Source organism: Mesoplodon bidens (assembly GCF_964165515.1).
Source record: "Mesoplodon bidens genome assembly, chromosome: 7".
NCBI classification, from domain to species: Eukaryota; Metazoa; Chordata; class Mammalia; order Artiodactyla; family Ziphiidae; genus Mesoplodon; species Mesoplodon bidens.
Genome location: NC_138164.1, coordinates 75057397 through 75078059, shown reverse-complemented (window position 1 = coordinate 75078059; position 20663 = coordinate 75057397). Strand labels below are relative to the sequence as shown.

The 20663-nt window shown below is 40.1% G+C and overlaps 1 protein-coding gene across 1 annotated transcript in view; it reads right to left on the bottom strand.

The window, feature by feature from the left end:
- FOLH1 (folate hydrolase 1) overlaps nt 1-10147 on the bottom strand; it is a 57092-nt gene extending 46945 nt beyond the window's left edge. The window contains exons 1-4 of the mRNA XM_081239508.1: nt 9884-10147; nt 7507-7612; nt 1618-1804; nt 224-325 (exon numbers count right to left, since the gene is read on the bottom strand). Coding sequence (XP_081095634.1) covers nt 224-325; nt 1618-1804; nt 7507-7612; nt 9884-10001 — 513 coding nt within the window. The 5' untranslated portion in view covers nt 10002-10147. The remainder of the gene's footprint in view (nt 1-223; nt 326-1617; nt 1805-7506; nt 7613-9883) is intronic.
- Nucleotides 10148-20663: the final 10516 nt, after the last annotated feature.

Sequence of the window (20663 nt, the reverse complement as noted above, 5' to 3'; positions counted from 1 at the left end):
ATTTTGGATTTCTCCATCTCAGTGTAGTAAATTTTATCTTAAAAAACACTATGAACACAAAATAGTATGCATTCCTTTTTATTACTAAGAAATTCTATTTCTTAAATGTAAAAAAAGTTGAATTTGGATTACATCAAAAACCTCCTTAATACCCCTTTAATTATTTCCTGTATGTATAAGGAAGTTCTCTTTGTTATTTTTATTTTATTGCATGCATTTTTACCTCTGGCATTCCTTGTGGAGAAAAGGCATTAAAAGGTGGAACAACACCTGAAACATTTTCATATCCTGGAGGAGGTGGTTCAAATAATGATGTGTTGAAAATCTAGAGAAACAAAATATAATAATCAGAGGCAAATTAGGTAAAGTTTGATTACTACAACCAAACAAGGAAATGTGTAATATCTCTTTCTGTCAGTAGATGGTTAATGAAGCCTTTGATATTTTAAAGATACAGATCAAAGAGCCTGCACTGTGCTAGAGGCTATGAGGATTTCATGAGATGAATAAACTTAGAGACCCTTAGAGGATATATAAGCACTAGCTTTTGATTTAGAAGGAAAACTTTAATTCCCAAATAAAAATAACAGCACACAATATTCTTAGTCACTTATAAAAATGCTAAGATAATTACTTGGGAGCAAATTAACTGTTAAATTCACTTTGAACCAAATATAATATAATCTTTTAAGTGTATCACTGACATTGTTAAGTAAGAATCAATTTTTTTTTTAGGTTCCAAACCACTACCTCTAAAAGACAGCTCCAAGCTACAGGAAGAAGAAGCTGACAGAATTCCAAAGGGAAATAAAAATAATCCACCACTATAGTTGAGATAATCTAACATTCCTTTCCCAGCAATTAATAAAGATTGCAGACAAAATAAGAATACATCAAGGATAAAGGTGATTTTAGCCAAACAATTAACAAACTTGAACTACTGAACAAATATAAGATCATTAAACTCAACAACTGAATGCATTTTTTCAAATAAACACAGAACATTTATAAAAATTGACCACATAATAGGCTATAAAGGAAGCCTCAACAATTGCCAAATACAAACCACATTATCTGATCACAATGTAGTTAATTTAGAAAATCAGATCAAACCGATAGTGGAATAACTTTTAAATTTGGAATTTAAAAAATACCCTTAAATAGCTCCAAGGCTCAAAGATGAAAACATAGAAATTAGAAAATATTGAGATATTAATGATAACTAAAACACTTCTTCAAACTTGTGAGATCTAGTTGAAGTGGCTCTTAGAAGGAAATTTATGGTTTTAAATACTCATATTAGAAAAGAAGAAAGGTTGAACATCAATAAATTAAGTATTCAACTGAAAATGTTACAAAGAACAGCAAAATAAACACCAGGAAGGTAAAAGAGGAAATTATATTAAGTAAGAACAGAATTAATGAAACATAAAACATATATACAAGAAATGATTGCCAAAGCTGAAGGTTTATTCTTTGAAAATATCCAAAGGAATTTGGATTGCACAAGTGTCAATATTGATTTCTATCAGTATTTGGAGATGGTATAGGGCATTCTTTCACATAAGGTATTTCAAAAGAGTAGACCAGGAGGGCTTATTTTTTCTTTCTTTTTACCTCATTTCCATCTTCATCAATTATTGAGATGTAGTTGGGATAAGTCTTATTTGGATAGGACAACAGGACATCATAATGGGTTAACTCAACAGAATCCAGGCCAAATTCTTTCCACTGAGATTGAATTTGCTTTGCAAGCTGAAAGTTTTGTTCTGTTCCAGCTAAATGTGGTATCCGTGTAAAATTACTGTTGAACAAAAATTGAAAGCAGTTAGAAATTTTTAGTCAGCCTTTATCTTGAATCAACAACCAAATAAGGCTGATTTACATTAAAAAATACTTTGAGATGTTATACATTAAAAAGCAAAGTGGCACTATTATTGCATCAAATAGATTTTCAAGTATGTTTTGAAATTTTCATGCTCTAATTTATACTCATTCAAGAGAAAAATTAGAAAAACTGATCTTTGTAGAGAATTGTTACACGCAATCCTGTAGATGTATCTCTATATATCAGATGAGGAAAGTGTTATATTCTGTCTTAAGAAAGAATGTATCTTTGAACTTTCATGGAATTATCTGTTTACTTCACCTTGTAAAATATAATTGGAAGATAAAAATATTTTCATCCAAAGATCAAGCTGTGACATGCCAAGAACTACTGATAATTACATTTATTTTTAAATACTGAAAGTTATAGCCAAGTGAGAAACCTTTTCATTAGCAACCATTTTAAAGTGTCTTCTTTAAGGAGTAATCTGAACATACTTACACAAGCTCAAACTGAATCTTTTGTACTCCATTCGCCATATATAATAATTAAGTAAGTACAATACTTAAAATCAATGATGAGAATTAGTCTGACCACAAATATCTTTAACAAATAAACTATGTGGCTAAATTTTAGCTACCACAAATACTTTCATGAATAGATTAATTTCTCATTTAATATGTCCAGATACTGGTGCTTTTGTTTTAAATTTCTCTCTCTTGAAAATTTGTTGTTTCCCTGAAGATTCAGTTCATTGGTATTTTCAAACCCCTTCAAGAAAAAACAAATCCCATATGACAAAGCATCATGTATCATGATAAGACAGTGATCTATTTCTAGCTCATGAACTTCTTGAACTTCATGAATTTCTGGTTCTAAATATGTAGATTCTAAACTCAACACATTTCCATCCTGATGGTGATTTAAAACAATCTAATAGCCAACATGGCTATGATGATCCCAATTTCAAATGTTTGATTCTATTGTGTATCTTTAAAAAAAAAGGAGGAGGGGGATTCTGGTGATTAATTTTATAATTATATTAAAATCATTTAAATTGTATTTACAAAAATAGTATTAAAATTCTCATTCAATAATTTTTTTTTTTTTTTTTTTTTTTTGCGGTATACGGGCCTCTCACTGTTGTGGTCTCTCCCGCTGTGGAGCAGAGGCTCTGGACGCGCAGGCTCAGTGGCCATGGCTCACGGGCCCAGCCGCTCCACGGCATGTGGGATCCTCCTGGACTGGGGCACGAGCCCATGTCCCCTGCATCGGCAGGCGGACTCTCAACCACTGTGCCACCAGGGAAGCCCTCATTCAATAAATTTTTAGGGGCTTAAAACCTTACATGGTATTTCTAATGTGTATTTACAAAATAAAGTAATGAAAAGAACACAATTTTAAGAGCCAGCTGAGGAGTCTGTATATCCCTTCATCAATGGATACCTGCAAAGAAAACAGAAAATAGCCAACAAGTTGCTATTTTCTTCCATATTACACAAATCCAATCTGTAACATAACTAGATGCAGATTATGCATATTTCCTGAAGTCACAGCTATAACTCTGTTCTTACATGAGTGAAGAATTGTTATGGGAGTCTTGAACCTGCTCACACACACACAGAGGAGATCACTATTAGACTTTATTATTGAAACTGAGTCCCCCTAAAACTGAGCTCCCCTGCCAAGTTTATGATTAACGTCTCTAACCAAAGCTTTATTCTCTTTCTCATTCTGCCCCTGTTCCTCTCAGGATTAACAAGTATCAGAGAAAAGCGGGGACTGAAACCAAGCAGTACCCTGCAGACCCCTCCCAGGTACAAGAACCCCTCAGTGTCCCCCGTTTCTTTTTTGTAGTAAAAGGCTTTAGTCTTCTAGGCCTTCCATGGGTTCCAAAGAGCAGACTCAAGCAGTTAGGGAAGTGAGGGAATAGAGAAACAAAGGAAAAGCAGTCAAGCAAGAAAGTAATGATAGCTTAGACAGTATAACAACCTGATGCATATCTTTGGGCTGTTCTGCAGAAACTAAGAACCCCACCCAGGTGGAGGATGGTGACTACATGCTCACCACAATCACACAGACCCTAGACTAGTTGGAACCAGAAGGTTGTTGATTCAGATTTCCAAAACATCACCCTGTTACCTCACCACCAACCAATCAGAAGAAAGTCCATGAGCTGCAACCCTCACCCCAAATGTTGCCTTTAAAAACCCTCCCCTTGGGTGGGATGGGGAGGGTGGGAGGGAGGGAGATGCATGAGGGAAGGGATGTGGGAACAGATGTATATATGTGACTGATTCACTTTGTTATAAAGCAGAAACTAATAATAAAAAAAAAAACCCTCCCCTTTAGATAGCTAGGAAGGAGTAGCGTAGCACAGGGAGATCAGCTCGGTGCTTTGTGACCAGCTAGAAGGGTGGGATAGGGAGGGTGGGATGGAGGGAGACGCAAGAGGGAAGAGATATGGGGATATATGTATATGTATAAATGATTCACTTTGTTATAAAGCAGATACTAATACACCATTGTAAAACAATTATACTCCAGTAAAAATGTTAAGGGCTTCCCTGGTGGCACAGTGGTTGCAGGTCTGCCTGCTGATGTGGGGACACGGGTTCGTGCCCCGGTCCGGGAGGATCCTGCATGCCGTGGAGCGGCTAGGCCCGTGGGCCATGGCCACTGGGCCTGCGCATCCAGAGCCTGTGCTCCACATCGGGAGAGGCCACAACAGTGAGAGGCCCGCGTACCACCAAAAAAAAAATAATAAAAATAAAAAAATAAAGGAGAGGAGTTATATATAATGCTTAAAAAAAAAAAAAAAAAAAAAAAAAAAACCTCCCCTGAAAGCCACCTGGGATTTCTGGTCTTTTGAGCATAAGCTGTCTGTTCTCCCTATTTGACACCCTACAGTAAATGCTGGACTCCTTCACCTCAACCTTGTGTCAGTAGACTGGCTTTGCTGCACAGCAGGCTAGTAGACCCAAGTTTGGTTCGGTAACATTATGAGTGAAATTCCTGATATAAGTTTTGTCATTACCCACCAAGATGCAATGGTGTTCTATGATCAGGTTTAGAACCCACTCATTTGGAGCAAAGTTAATCCTGATAATGATGAGTAGGAAAAAATATTTATTTCCAAGGATAAATAAATCAATTGGCCACAAAATCAGTGTATTACAGGTTTTGCCACTAACTTGTTGTATAATCCTAGCCATGTCTTAAATTTCTCATCCATACATGGGGAAAATATTGCTACCTCACTAATTCACAAAGATTTGAGGCTCAATTAGACAACTACTAATAAACAGAAGTTCATTTTTTTTTGTTTTAATGAATTGAGAAGTGTGTCACACTGTCTTGATTCTATTAGAATATCCAGTTATTTTCTAATAAGAAGAATAATTTATGAATTATCCAAAATAGCCAACAACATGCATTAACAACAACAACAAAAAAATAGGCTCATATATCTCTGTCTGGCTAGAAAAGTTCATATATGTTCCAAGTATCATTATGTTATCTCAATTAATAAAGGGAGCTATTGGTATTCTTGTTTTCATACATTGCATCCGGTTTACAAATGCACAGTGCTTAGAGAAGTTAGATGACTTAAAGACAGCCAGTGAAAGATGGAACTGGTATTCAAATGTAGATCAGTGAAAGCTAAGACACTCTTCTGAAATAATCTTGTCTTTCAGAACAGGGTGGAGAAGGAAATTCCCTCTAAAGACATGCAAAATAGTGAACAGATCTGAGAATTTAACTAGATGTTACAAAAGGGAAAACATAGGACGACCTTGAACCCCAAGGGAGACTGAAAAGGCAGCCCCTACTTAATCCCCTACCCCAGCCACTATTGAGAGTCAGGTGACTTAGAAGTAGTAGAGGGCTTCCCTGGTGGCTCAGTGGTTGAGAGTCCGCCTGCTGATGCAGGGGACACGGGTTCGTGCCCCGGTCCGGGAGGATCCCACATGCCACGGAGTGGCTGGGCCCGTGAGCCATGGCCGCTGAGCCTGTGCATCCTGAGCCTGTGGTCCGCAACGGGAGAGGCCACAACAGTGAGAGGCCCGCATACCGGCAAAAAGAAAAAAAAAAAGTAGTAGAGAATTTTTAGTAGTAAAGCAAAGGATTAGAAAGGGGAACAAGACAGAGGATCTGAGGCTTTAATGACCCCTAACCTAAGGGTCTAAATAGACTGAAAGCACTCTGATGGATAAATGACAAATTGGAATTCTGGAGAGTCCAGGAGGCTTCTGGAGGTTCTGTGGTCCTTGGAGGGGTGAGTGGGGGGTTCTGTTAATCTCTTTCTTTTGTCTGTTAATGATGAAAATTCTTGAGTTCTAAACAGTTAGAAGAGCTTGGTCAAGGCCACAGAGAATAGTCAAGAAGCTGACGGCCCAGAAAGTGAGCTACAGGAAGGCATTCATTTTATTTCTTTTCTGGTCACTCCATCTCACAGGTTAGAAAAGGAAAAATGAAGCAGAGGCAGCACCCCTGTCTAGGAGTGAAGATTATATCTTGCCAGACTTCCACTTTTATTATACCTATTATACATAATTATAGTAAAAGTAGGGCAAGAGGCAGAAGGATTTCCACAAGATTTAAGCTTCTGGATCTCTCACTTGAAATGGCCCTTCCAAAGACTTGATAGGTGCCCTAGCAAATTTTATTCATGGTTTTAATTCTATCGTAATTAAATAGACATATGTGTTTGTATGATTATGTGTATGTACATCTATACACATATATACTTACTTGACTGTTTTTACATAAAATTATAACTTGTATTCACTAAGGAGTCCTTTAATCGTTATCAGGACTTCAAGTATGTCACTTTGAAAAAGCTAAGTATTCCAATCAATTATTCAATAAAAGTGTTTTATTTTTAGTTGCCTTGCAAATACTGTTTAAATTTACTCATTTACCTCTTTTTCCCTACACCAGGGATAGCTATTTCAGGAAATAGGGAGCTGGTTTTTACACTAGGTCGCCAATATGCTCTCTAATTTCATGCTCATCAGAATAATCACTATCCCATTTTACAGAGGTGAAAATGATGGCTCAGGAAGGTTAAGTATTCACTCAAAGTTACTTTAATATCAGTGGGCGTAGATGGTATTTAAACTCGTGTATGTCTGACTTCGAAGTCCAAAATTTATTCTTTTGACTAAAATACACTATCTTCCTCTGAAACAGGAGTCAGCAAACTATGTTTCACTGACCAAATCCAGCTCACTTCCTTTCTTTGTACAGTCCACAAGCTAAAAATGGTTATCACATTTTAAATAGGTGAGAAACATCAAGAGGAATAATATTTTGTGACATATCATGTATATGAAATTTAAATTTCAGTGCCTACAAATAAAGTTGTATTGAAACTGTCACACTTATTCAATTACGTATTTACTATCACTTTTTTGGTGCTACAATAGCAGAGCTGAGTAGTTGGGACAGAGATCAGCTGGCCTACAAAAGCTGGACCTTTACAGGAAAAGTTTGCTGACACATGCTTTAAAACATCTATCATGATAAAGTTCAGCTAAAGGTACAATCCTCTCCAGATGAAACATGATACAAGATCTTAAGTAATAAAACCTTTTTAAAAACTCAGTTTCTGTTTATGAAATATTGGATCAAGACTTCTAAACAGAATAATAAACTTTTAAGTATATGCTTACTACAAGAACGTCTTGATGTTCTCTGCTTTCAACTCATCCAAAAATACTTTCTTCACATTATGGTGTGGAATGTTAGTAGCTTCACTGGAGGATTTTATAAACCATCCTGTAAAATACAAACAAATATAGGAATGAGATATGAGCTTATAGACAGGGCCTATTTTTCCTTATTATTGTATTATCATATATAAAACATAAATTATCAATTACCTCTGGCATTAACTGAGATTTTCTGAAGTTTCATTGCTCTTGCCTACTTCCATTGGAAAAAAAATCATGCAGACAGACTTAATTACAAATCAGTTGCAACATATTTTTAAATCTAATTTCAATAAGTATTGCTGTTATTCTAAGAAATGTTTTATGAAATTAGCGCTAAAATTGAAGATGGTTCAACTGATGGGAAAAATGAAGGCAAAAAGGAGATTCACCTTCTTTCTCCTTAAACCTTCTATCCCCAGTGACGACGCCTCTGCTGACCCAGAATAAGCATTTAGTAAATGTTTGTAAAGAATTAATTATGAGTATATTTCAAGTACATAAATTATTTCAAAGAGTTGAAGGCAATTCAGACTTGTAATTTGTTCTGGTTCTGAAACTAAAGCAAAATATGCTTAAATATTTTGTGCTTGCAGTTGAAGTAGGCTTCAAAAGTTCAACTTCAGAGAGTTACAGTGAAACTCCAATTCACCCAACATCTCTGCAAGACACACAGTGAACAGAGACTAGAGGCAATGGGTAGCCAGATCGCGTAGAGCCATTAGGCCTGGTAGTTGGCTTCGTGACATAGTTTATTTAGATAAATGATATGATTTGTGCATAAAATGGTTACCAAAATCACCCAGCTAGCTTTCATGGAGCTTTCCAGTTATTAATCACATACACGTTACACACATGCATATATACATGCGTATTGAAATAAATGGTTGGCAGCAAATGGAAATACAGTTTCACCAGTATGTAAAATAAAGGGACTTGGATTAGACTGTAGGATAAGGGCACTCGGAGGATGAAATGTTTGAATCGAGATCTAAAAAATGAGCTGGATAAAGAGGACAGAGGCCTGTGGGAGGGAGGGAGCAGAGAATCCTAGGAAAAAGTTAACAAACATTAATAAAGAACCCACAGCCATTGAGCAGTGAATATAAGGATGGGGCTGAGGGCAATACTGGGATGAATAAAATGCTTTTAAAAGATGCAGAAGATCTTAATCCTCATGCTACCCTTGCCCACGTTGTACAGCTGAGAAAACTGAAACTCGAGTTGAATTGTGCCCTTAACGAGCACACTTATCTAAGCCCCACGATAACCCTAATATCCGCATGCTAGTTACGAGCAGAGTGTGGCTCAAAGGTTACACAACAAGCAAGAAGAGGCTGAATTTGAGCCAGCTTAGTTGGTCTATGCCCTGGTCTTCTAAATCCCAGAAAGGGGATCCAGAATTCAGAGTATGGCCGAACTACCAGGCTATACCTTAATGCTAGTCCTGTGCATTAATGTCCAGTTAGAAGCATCTCCTCACCAGGAAAGAATTTTTTTTAAAGTGCCAATACCCCAATACTGTGCCAGGAGCTTTAGATGCTATTTCGTTTACGATTCCCACTAAGTTACAGAATTTATAGTATTCTTATAAAGGTTGACAAACTGTGGCTCAGAGAGACTCAGTAACTCGCTCAAGGCCAGAGAAGTTGCAGAGTTAAAATTAGAATTTAAAAGAGTCTCAGCGAATCTGTGCTGCCCCCTGGTTATCATGGAGAGTTGGGTTAAGTCTGCAAATCGGTACACAGGGGAAAACGCTAAAGAACTGCTATTAAGGATCTGTTCAGAGCACTGACAATGTCAGCCAGTTAGCTCCTGAATGTTCCTCTTTATTTACTCCCAAGGACGAAAGAATGAGAGGATAGGGCTCCCACGCAGCAATGCCCTGAGTTCTACCTACTGTATACACGAAGCAGTTCCAGGCACAGGCACTAGATAAAGACCCCAAACAGGTAAGAGTCGTTTCTTGCAAAGCTCCTTGGACGACCTAGCAAATGCCCCCAGAGATCCGGCGCTCCTGCTAAAACGTACCGATTCCTCGCAGGGCCTCAGCAATCGGAACTTTCTCAAGTTCAGTTTGAGTCTCTCCGTTCTACTCCTTACCCTGGCTGACTGTCCTACAGTATCCCGTCCAGAACCCAACTGTGCACCGCCCCCAGCAACTCCCACCTAACTCGCGGTTGCTCGTCCCCACGTTGCCCCAACCCGATCTCCGCCCCCACCCCCCGGGAGACCGGGAGACCAGCAGCTGGCCCCACGCGGCAGCTGGCCCGGGAGTCCCGCGAACCGCCGAACAGCCGGGTAGGCTCGGGGCTGTGCGTGGCGAGGGCCCCCGTACCGAAGAGGAAGCCGAGGACGAAGAGGCAGGCGGCCAGCACCAGGGCCCCAGCGCACAGCCAGCGCGGGCGGCGCCAGGCGACAAAGGTCGAGTCGGTTTCGTGCAGGGGATTCCACATCTTAGCGTGTGGCCAGCGGGGCCTCCGGGGACCGGTGCCTCTGCGGTGACCCCCCTGCTGCCTTGCGGGCGGCGGGGCAAAGGCTTCCTCCTTCGAGGGCCGCTCTTAGCAGTTCTGCAGCCTAGAGTCCACTCCCAGCCCAGACCACTCGCACTCCCAGGGCACTCCCAGTTTCTCCGCCCCTGAAAGTATTTCTAGTTTACTCTCAACCAATCCCGGAGAGCAAGAAGCAGCATCAGTCCCCAGAAGAAGAAAACCCGGCCCCTTCGGAGAGGTGCTTAAAGAAAAAGTTTACCTTGAAAATTGCCCGGGTCTTTTTGTTTGTTTGTTGCGGTATGTGGGCCTTTCCCGTTGCGGAGCACAGGCTTCGGACGCGCAGGCTCCACGGGCATGGCCCACGGGCATGGCTCACGGGCCCAGCCGGTCCGCGGCACGTGGGATCTTCCCGAACCGGGGCACGAACCCGTGTCCCCTGAATCGGCAGGCGGGCTCTCAACCACTGCGCCACCAGGGAAGCCCTAGCTTTTTTTAAAAATAAAAGGAAAAGAAGGAAGAAAGTGAAGGAGGAAGCAAAGAACAAACTCTTCTCCTTTCTCCACTTCCAGACCACAATCCAATTCACAAAAAGAATACTAAGTTTCCCGTAATTCAATAGAACGATCCTCTTTTGTCTGTCTAGGAAAATACATGTTCCAGGCAAGCTGGTAGACTAAACTATTTCTCAAGAACTTTTTTCAGATCCGAAATCCTATTAAATACTATTATAGCCCTAAAAGGGGTAAAATCAAGTAGAAAACGGTGGTGTCCAGTTCTGGCACTGCTTTGGATATTCAGGGAGTGAATTTTGGTGTCAATGCCAGTTACCACTGTGCTCTTTTTCCTAATGAAGATCATTGATACTAATCACTTATTAGGGAATTATTCCTCCCTTTACATAGCACCACCATTTTTTTTAAAGTCAGACACAGCATCGTAGCTCAGTTATTTTATTTTATTTTTTTTAGAAGATGCTGTGGGTAGGAGTTTTTTATTAATTAATTAACTTATTTTTGCTTTGTTGGGTCTTCGTTTCTGTGTGAGGGGTTTCTCTAGTTGTGGCGAGCAGGGGCCACTCTTCATCGCGGTGCGCGGGCCTCTCACTATCGTGGCCTCTCTTGTTGCGGAGCACAGGCTCCAGACGCGCAGGCTCAGTAGTTGTGGCTCACGGGCCTAGTTGCTCCACGGCATGTGGGACCCTCCCAGACCAGGGCTCGAACCCATGTCCCCTGCATTAGCAGGCAGACTCCCAACCACTGCGCCACCAGGGAAGCCCCAGCACCACCATTTTTAAAGAAATATTATTGGAATTTGCTGAAGGCAGAGAGTACATCTCTTTTTATGTCAGAGCTGCCCTTGGCACTCTCTTACATTGTGGGTATGAAATCAGTCTTTGTTGAATTAACCTGAAGAGTCAATCACACATAAATCTACCCCTGTTATAAATTCTTAAAAAATTATAACAATGAAATCTAAAGGAGAACAATAACGACAAGCTCTATAAAATCAACGATGTTCTTATAATCTGTAAGTGAGACTCCATGCATGGCCTCTAGCTAGGAGTGCTTTATGGAAGCATTGTATTTAAAAGAATCGTGAAGTACCAGGAGAGTCTGAACCCGGGGAGATGAGAAGAAACTTTGGGTCTGGGAGCCAGAGGGATAGTCAAGGAATGGCAGATAGTTTGCTTTGGGAAAGGGAGCGAACAGGGAGAGAGTGAGGAGAGACGGGGCTACATCATAGAGAATGTTGGGTACTTTGATAAAGAATTTCTGAGCTAAGTGAAGAGATGTGGGAAAATTAAGATATTAACAGTGAACCAAGACAACTACTAAATGACTTAGGACAGGAAAGGAAGGAGTTTCTTAAGCCCTTTCTAACAATAGCTTATATTTATTAAATGTCTCCTAAAGTTCCTATTGTTAAATCTAACCAGGAATGGTGGCAGAATAATACTTACTGAGCACTTTCTAAATGAGCCACTTTATATACACCAACTCGTTTAATCATCGGTACCCTTCGTGGCTGATACTATCACCCTTCCCATTTTACATGTAGGAAAACTGAAATTTAATGAGATGAAATAAATCACTCAAAGTCACAAAGCTAAGACAAAATCCAAAGTGTGCCTTATGCTAAACCACTGTACTGCCTCCCTTGAGCATGGGCTGCATTTGCTAAGCTCTTTGCTTGTATTGGGAGGAGCACTGGGCTTGGAGTCAGAAGACTTGGACTTAAGCTTTGGATCTGGTCCTGTCTAAGCCTTATACCCTGGAGAGTCACATATTCGGTTTACTTGAATGTATCTTCTCATTTGTAAAATATAGGATCATCTAATAACATTATTAAGTACCATCTGTTAATAAAGATGTTCTGAAGGTCAGATGCGAGTATAAATGAGGGAAATTATATTTATTAAATATAAGGAGGGTTTTGAACAATGTTACAACTACCTAACAATTTAATTAATACCCTTATGGTGAGCTGGGCTACATTTGAAGAAATCAGAGAACAAATGAACATCTGTGAAATCTTATTGAAAGGATTCCTTCTCTCCTCATGAAGCTTACAGTTTAGTGGGGAAAAACATAGCTTTTACAAGTAATTAATGATTGATCATTATGAGCACATTCTACATGACAGGCACTTGCTATATGCTTTACAGAATTATTTCATTTAATTATCAGGATTTAGCCTAAAAGAATTTGAAATCTCTAACAGGTGGTTTTGCAAGCCACACTAGATTTTTCTTTTCTTTTTTAAGATGCTCTCTCTCTTTCTTTAAAAAATTTTTTTATTTATTATTTTTGGCTGCATTGGGTCTTCGTTGTTGCACGTAGGCTTTCTCTAGATGCGGCGAGGAGGGGCTACTCTTCCTTGCGGTGCACAGGATTCTTACTGAGGCAAGCCACACTAGATTTTTCTGTTGCTGCTATTTCTCTTTTACAGCTGAAGAAACTAAGCTTTAATGAAGTTGATTAACACCCACCCTCCCAACCAAAAAACCTGACACATGTTTGCTTTGATAAACATTAGATCACACTATACTTCCTTCTTTGACTATTGAGGAAAGATTGTAGATGACTCTTCATATAAGGACGTAGAAGAAGAAGAATGCCAAACCCAGTAAGATACGTTCTTATTTTTCTTGCTTGTAACATTTATCATACTATATTGTAACTGTGTTTACTTGTCTATCTTCCTGGATATTGTGAATTTTTTTTGAGGTCAAGGACTTTATTTGATACATATTTATACCCATAATTCCTGGCACAAGATAGCTAGGAATGGCTATTTGTTTCAATGAACAAACAGGTGAATGATTGAACAGAAGAACAACTTTAATGTTAGAAAGGAAAACTATTTGCTTGTTAATTCACTATGTATTATGTCACCTAATGACAAACGAAAAATCTAACATCCCTACACCTTGCCTGGGTGTCTATTTGAGATTTCAAAAACATTGGCTTCATACAATACTCTCCCCAACTCTGCACCATTTACTTCCTTCACACATTCATTATGGCTCATAAACTCCCAAGGAAAAATGAATACAACATCTGTTTAATAATGCTTTATTTTTGAAAGTGTCCAAAATTGCAAATGTACTCCTCTATGTGGACATCTTATTTCCACTTTCATATGCATAACATCTTATATGGATGTATTATTTCCACTTTCATATGCATAATTTTTTCTCTCTTTAAAGATCCTGCTTAAAAATACCTATGTTGTGAAGTCTTCTTGATATTCATAGACATTTGCTACTAATACACTGATCTCTACTTTTCCTTAATTTTGTGTCAGCCTTTTGTTACACATGTTAATCTCTTATCCCCTTTCAGATTTTAAGCTTCTTGGTGCCAGGAACCATATCATGTTCCTGTCTATTTTCCAGAGTTATCACAGTGCCTCGCATATAGAAACATCTTTTTGAATGAATGGATGACATTATGCTAAGTAAAGAAGTGATTATGAGGTATAAGAGATCATTACTGTTACTGAACAACTTTACTCAAAGGGGGAGGACCTAAACGGAAAGATAAATAAAAATACCAGAAAGCAGAGATTATGAGCCAAAAAGAACAGCAATAGCTTGTGCTCAGGAAAGCATTTTGGGTGCCTTGTTTGTACCTAATGATTCATATTAACCTCATTAGCTTTTGTTTGAAGAACACCTTGAAATATTTCATAGTGCCATATGTCCATCCATACACAAAAAATGTGTGGCTTTACTTTGTAGGTAGGTAGATAAGGTAAAATGTGACCTGATCATCCTCTTCCTCTCCCAGTGCAGGAAATAATAGATTCAGAATAGAAATATTAAATGAAGGAAACGTAATACACTTGTATCTGCTACTAGTTATCAGCTCTTACAGAATCTCTAGACTGAAAGCTCCAAAGAGGAAGGGCTGTGCCTGACAGAGCACTTGGCACATAATATTTATATAATAAATACCTTTAAATGATTGAACAGTACAGCAACTATTAGATGATGAATAGTTATTACCTAGTTACAAAACTCTTTTAAACAATAGAACAGTATAGTACAAAATAAAACTATTTAACTTTAATTCAGTGATGAGAGAAAGCATTTTTGTCCTTTACTAATATATACTCATTTAGATATTTTATTCAGTCTGAAAAGCATTTCTTAAAATTATCAACATGGGCCAAGTACTGGGCTGGGTCACAGAAACACCAAATAATAAGATCCTTTTTTGCTTAAGCTGCGATTTCTGACTCTCTGAACTGTAAGATTTGGTAAAAGCAGCTGCTCAATAAATGTAGCTATTATGATTCCCTACCTATGACTGGCTAGAATTGAATATATATAAATCAGTACAAAATAGTTGTGCTGGCTAACCAGCCTTGGACAGAATGTGTATAATCCAACCTTGTTAGGCTGAAATGATTTAAAACAGTCTTGACCAAGAAATCTTGGAATATTGCTGTGAACTCAAGTGGGAGGAAGTTTGAGAGCTCAAACAGAACAATGTTGTCAGATTAATTTTCCAAGGTCTCTACTCTGTTTTTAATTTCCCAACTCAGAAACCTTAAGTGGAATCCAGTGCACTATATAGCGATTCTAAATTCCTTAACAAAGCACTGCAGGCTATCTAGATTTTGGATTCTTTTTGGCAACATCCTCCATTAACTTCCCTGTCGTGTACTCTAATGTAGTTTCCTTAGTCTTGCTAACCTTCAGTTTACTCATCTATAAAATAGTAATAATACAAGTTCCTGTTGCACACGGTGGTTAAAAAAGGTTAGCAGACAAGCCTGGCACTTAGATCACTGTAAGTGAATAAGAGATGCTGTCGTTATGTATTTCAAAAAATCATGTAAAATCATTATCTTATTTGATCAGATTATTTTAAGTAGACATCATATATGTACCTAGAAATCTCCTGTGTTTGGAACCAATACACTATCATTACGCTAACCTACGCTTAAGAAAAAACTATTCTTATGAGAACAGTAAAGAAATATATTCCAAAGAGTAAAATGAGATACTCTATGCATAATACTAATATTTCTTTCATAAATTGAAAGTGATTAGATCAGTCAATATGACAATAAGGACAAGAGAAATCTGTCTTTGTACAGACATGAACTAAGTCAAAGAGTATTACACTCATCTCTGGAATCTGTTTGAAAGAAAACAATTAAAATTATTTTAGTTCCTTTATCCCCAGGCTCTAATACATATTTACTTTTTAAAAATACTTTAATGTTCTAAAAAAAATACTTTAAAGTTCCATGACAAAGGAAACCATAAACAAAACAAAAAGGCAACACACAGAATGGGAGAAAATATTTGCAAATGAAGTGACCGACAAGGGATTAATCTCCAAAATACACAAACAGCTCATGCAGCTCAATATCAAAAAGACAAACAACCTAATTAAAAATGTGCAGAAGATCTAAATAGACATTTCTCCAAAGAAGACATACAAGTCTCGCGGGGAGCGGCAGGGGCTTCAGGGAGGCTGGTTGGCGGCGGCCGCTTCGTGAGCCACGTGACAGGCTCCCTGCACTATATCTGTCAGGAAAGGATTTCCCCGTGTGACTGTAGCCCAGGCAGCGTAGATAAAGCTTACAAAGGAGAGTTGTGGAAGAGCACAGAGTGCCACTTTCCTGATCTTCACCCTGAATTCCTTTCAGGGTGCACTGTAGGTCAGCGACTGCAGTGGCCAGTGACTCAATCCTTGCAGAACTGGATGGTGGGCAACATCCTTCATTTTACACCAGGCTCCTATGCCAGCTGCTGCTGAAGGAGATATCTTTCAGAGATATAACCCCTTTAAAAATACAAAGGCTGATCCCGGGGGAAGATGGCGGAAGAGTAAGACGCGGAGATCACCTTCCTCCCCACAGATACATCAGAAATTCATCTACACGTGGAACAACTCCTACAGAACACCCACTGAACACTGACAGAAGACCTCAGACCCCCCAAAAGGCAAGAAACTCCCCACGTACCTGGGTAGGGCAAAAGAAAAAAGAATAAACAGAGACAAAAGGATAGGGACGGGACCTGCACCAGTGGGAGGGAGCCATGAAGGAGGAATCGTTTCCACACACTAGGAAGTCCCTTCGCGGGCGGAGACTGCGGGTGGTGGAAGGGGAAAGCTTCGGAGCCACGGAGGAGAGCACAGCAACAGGGGTGTGGAGGGCAAAGCGGAGAGATTCCGGCACAGAGGATCGGTGCCCTCAGGCACTCACCAGCCTGAGAGGCTTGTCTGCTCACCCGCCGGGGCGGGCGGGGCTGGGAACTGAGGCTCGGGTATCGGGTTTCAGTCGGAGCGCAGGGAGAGGACTGGGGCTGGCGGCAGGAAGAGAGCCTGAAGGGGTTAGTGCACCACGGCTAGCCTGGAGGGAGTCCGGGAAAAAGTCTGGAGCTGCCGAAGAGGCAAGAGACTTTTTCTTCCCTCTTTGTTTCCTGGTGCGCGAGGAGAGGGGATTAAGAGCGCTGCTTAAAGAAGCTCCAGAGACGGGCGTGAGCCGCGGCTAAAGGCGTGGACCCCGGAGACAGGCGTGGGACGCTGGGGCTGCTGCTGCTGCCGCCAAGAGGCCTGTGCGAGCGCAGGTCACTATCCACACCTCCCCTCCCAGGAGCCTGTGCAGCCTGACACTGCCGGGGTCCCGGGATCCAGGGACGGCTTCCCCAGGAGAGTGCACGGCGCGCCACGGGCTGGTGCAACGTCATGCTGGCCTCTGCGGCCGCAGGCTCGCCCCGCACTCTGTGCCCCTCCCTCCCCTCGGCCTGAGTGAGCCAGAGCCCCCGAATCAGCGGCTCCTTTAAACCCGTCCTGTCTGAGCGAAGAACAGATGCCCTCCGGCAACCTACACGCAGAGGTGGGGCCGAGTCCAAAGCTGAGAGCCGAGAGCTGTGAGAATAAAGAAGAGACAGGGAAATCTCTCTGTGCAGCCTCGGAGGCAGCGGATTAAAGCTCCACAGTCCACTGGATGTGCCCTGCGTCTGTGGAATACATGAATAAATAACGAATCATCCCAAATTGAGGAGGTGGACTTTGAGAGCAAGATTTAAGACTCTTTCCCCTTTTCCTCTTTCTACAATGAATTATCCCAAATTGAGGAGGTGGACTTTGAGAGCAAGATTTACGATTTTTCCCCCGTTCTCTTTTTGTGAATGTGTACGTGTATGCTTCTGTGTGAGATTTTCTCTGTATAGCTTTGCTTCCACCAATTGTCCCAGGGTTCTATCTGTCCTTTTTTTTTTAATAATTACCTTTTTATTTTTATAATGCTGCTATATTTTATCATACTTTATTCTATTTTACTTTATCTTCTCTCTTTCTCTTTTTCCTACCTTCCCTTCCTCCCTCCCCCTCCTTTCTTTGTTTGTTTCTTTCTTTCTTTCATTCTTTCTTTCCCGCTCCCTCCTTTCTTTCTTCCTTCCTTCCTTTCTTTCCTTCTTTCTTTCTCTCTTTCTTTCTTCTACTAATTCTTTCGTTCTACTTTTTCTCCCTTTTATTCTGAGCCGGGTAGATGAAAGGCTCTTGGAGCTGCAGCCAGGAGTCAGTGCTGTGCCTCTGAAGTGGGAGAGCCAACTTCAGGACACGGGTCCACAAGAGACCTCCCAGCTCCACATAATATCAAGCAGCGAAAATCTCCCAGAGATCTCCATCTCAACACCAGCACCCAGCTTCAGTCAACGACCAGCAAGCTACAGTGCTGGTCACCCTATGCCAAACAATTAGCAAGACAGGAACACAACCCCACCCATTAGCAGAGAGGCTGCCTAAAAACATAATAAGGCCACAGGCACCCCAAAACACACCACCAGACGTGGACTTGTCCACCAGAAAGACAAGATCGAGCCTCATCCACCAGAACATAGGCACTAGTCCCCCCCACCAGGAAGCCTACACAACCCACTGAAACAACCTTAGCCACTGGGGACAGACACCAAAAACAACGGGAACTACAAATCTGCAGCCTGCAAAAAGGAGACATCAAACACAGTAAGAGAAGCAAAATGAGAAGACAGAAAAACACACAGCAGATGAAGGAGCAAGATAAAAACCCACCAGACCTAACAAATGAAGAGGTAATAGACAGTCTACCTGAAAAAGAATTCAGAATAATGATAGTAAAGATGACCCAAAATCTTGGAAAAAGAATGGACAAAATGCAAGAAAGAGTTAACAAGGACCTAGAAGAACTAAAGATGAATCAAGCATCAATTAAAAACACAATAAGGGGCTTCCCTGGTGGTGCAGTGGTTGAGAGTCTGCCTGCCAATGCAGGGGACACGGGTTCGAGCCCTGGTCTGGGAAGATGCCACATGCCGCGGAGCGGCTGGCCCCGTGAGCCACAATTACTGAGCCTGCGCGTCTGGAGCCTGTGCTCCGCAACGGGAGGGGCCGCGATAGTGAGAGGCCCGTGCACTGCGATGAGGAGTGGACCCCACTTGCCGCAACTAGAGAAAGCCCTCGGACAGAAACGAAGACCCAACACAGCCATAAATAAATAAATAAAAATTAAAAAAAAAACACACAATAAATGAAATGAAAAATACTCTAGATGGGATCAATAGCAGAATAACTGGGGCAGAAGAATGGATAAGTGACAGGGAAGATAAAATAGTGGAAATAACTGCTGCAGAGCAGAATAAAGGAAAAAGAATGAAAAGAACTGCAGACAGTCTCAGAGACCTCTGGGACAACATTAAATGCACCAACATTCAAATTATAGGGGTTCCAGAAGAGGAAGAGAAAAAGAAAGGGACTGAGAAAATATTTGAAGAGATTATATTTGAAAAATTCCTTAATATTGGAAAGGAAATACTTAAGTCCAGGAGGCACAGAGAGTCGATACAGAATAAATCCATGGAGAAATACACCAAGACACATATTAATCAAAAATTAAACACAAAGAAATCATATTAAAAGCAGCAAGGGAAAAACAACAAATAACACACAAGGGAATCCCCATCAGGTTAACAGCTGATCTCTCAGCAGAAACTCTACAAGCCAGAAGGGAGTGGCAGGACATATTTAAAGTGATGAAGGAGAAAAACCTGCAACCAAGATTACTCTACCCAGCAAGGATCTCATTCAGATTTGATGGAGAAATTAAAACGTTTACAGACAAGCAAAAGCTGAGAGAGTTCAGAACCACCAAACCAGCTTTACAACAAATGCTAAAGGAACTTCTCTAGGCAAGAAACACAACAGAAGGAAAAGACCTACAATAACGAACCCAAAACAATTAAGGAAATGGGAATAGGAACATACATATCAATAATTACCTTAAATGTAAATGGACTAAATGCTCCCACCAAAAGACACAGATTGGCTGAATGGATACAAAAACAAGACCCATATATATGCTGTCTACAAGAGACTCACTTCACACCTAGAGACACATACAGATTAAAAGTAAGGGGATGGAAAAAGGTATTCCATGCAAGTGGAAATCAAAAGAAAGCTGGAGTAGCAATTCTTATATCAGACAAAATAGACTTTAAAATAAAGACTATTAGAAGAGACTAAGAAGGACACTACATAATGATCAAGGGATCGATCCAAGAAGAAGATATAACAATTGTAAATATTTATGCACCCAACATAGGAGCACCTCAATACATAAGGCAAATACTAACAGCCATAAAAGGGGAAATTGATGGTAACACACTCATAATAGTGGACTTCAACACCCCACTTTCACCAATGGACTGATCATCCAAAATGAAAATAAATAAGGAAACACAAGCTTTAAATGATACATTAAACAAGATGGACTTAAATGATATTTATAGGGCATTCCATCCAAAAACAACAGAATACACATTTTTCTCAAGTGCTCATGGAACATTCTCCAGGATAGATGATATCTTGGGTCACAAATAAAGCCTTGGTAAATTTAAGAAAATTGAAATTGTATCAAGTATCTTTTCCGACCACAATGCTATTACACTAGACATCAATTACAGGAAAAGATCTGTAAAAAATACAAACACAGGGAGGCTAAACAATACACTATTTAATAACGAAGTGATCACTGAAGAAATCAAAGAGGAAATAAAAAAATACCTAGAAACAAATGACAATGGAGAAATGACGACCCAAAACCTACGGGACACAGCAAAAGCAG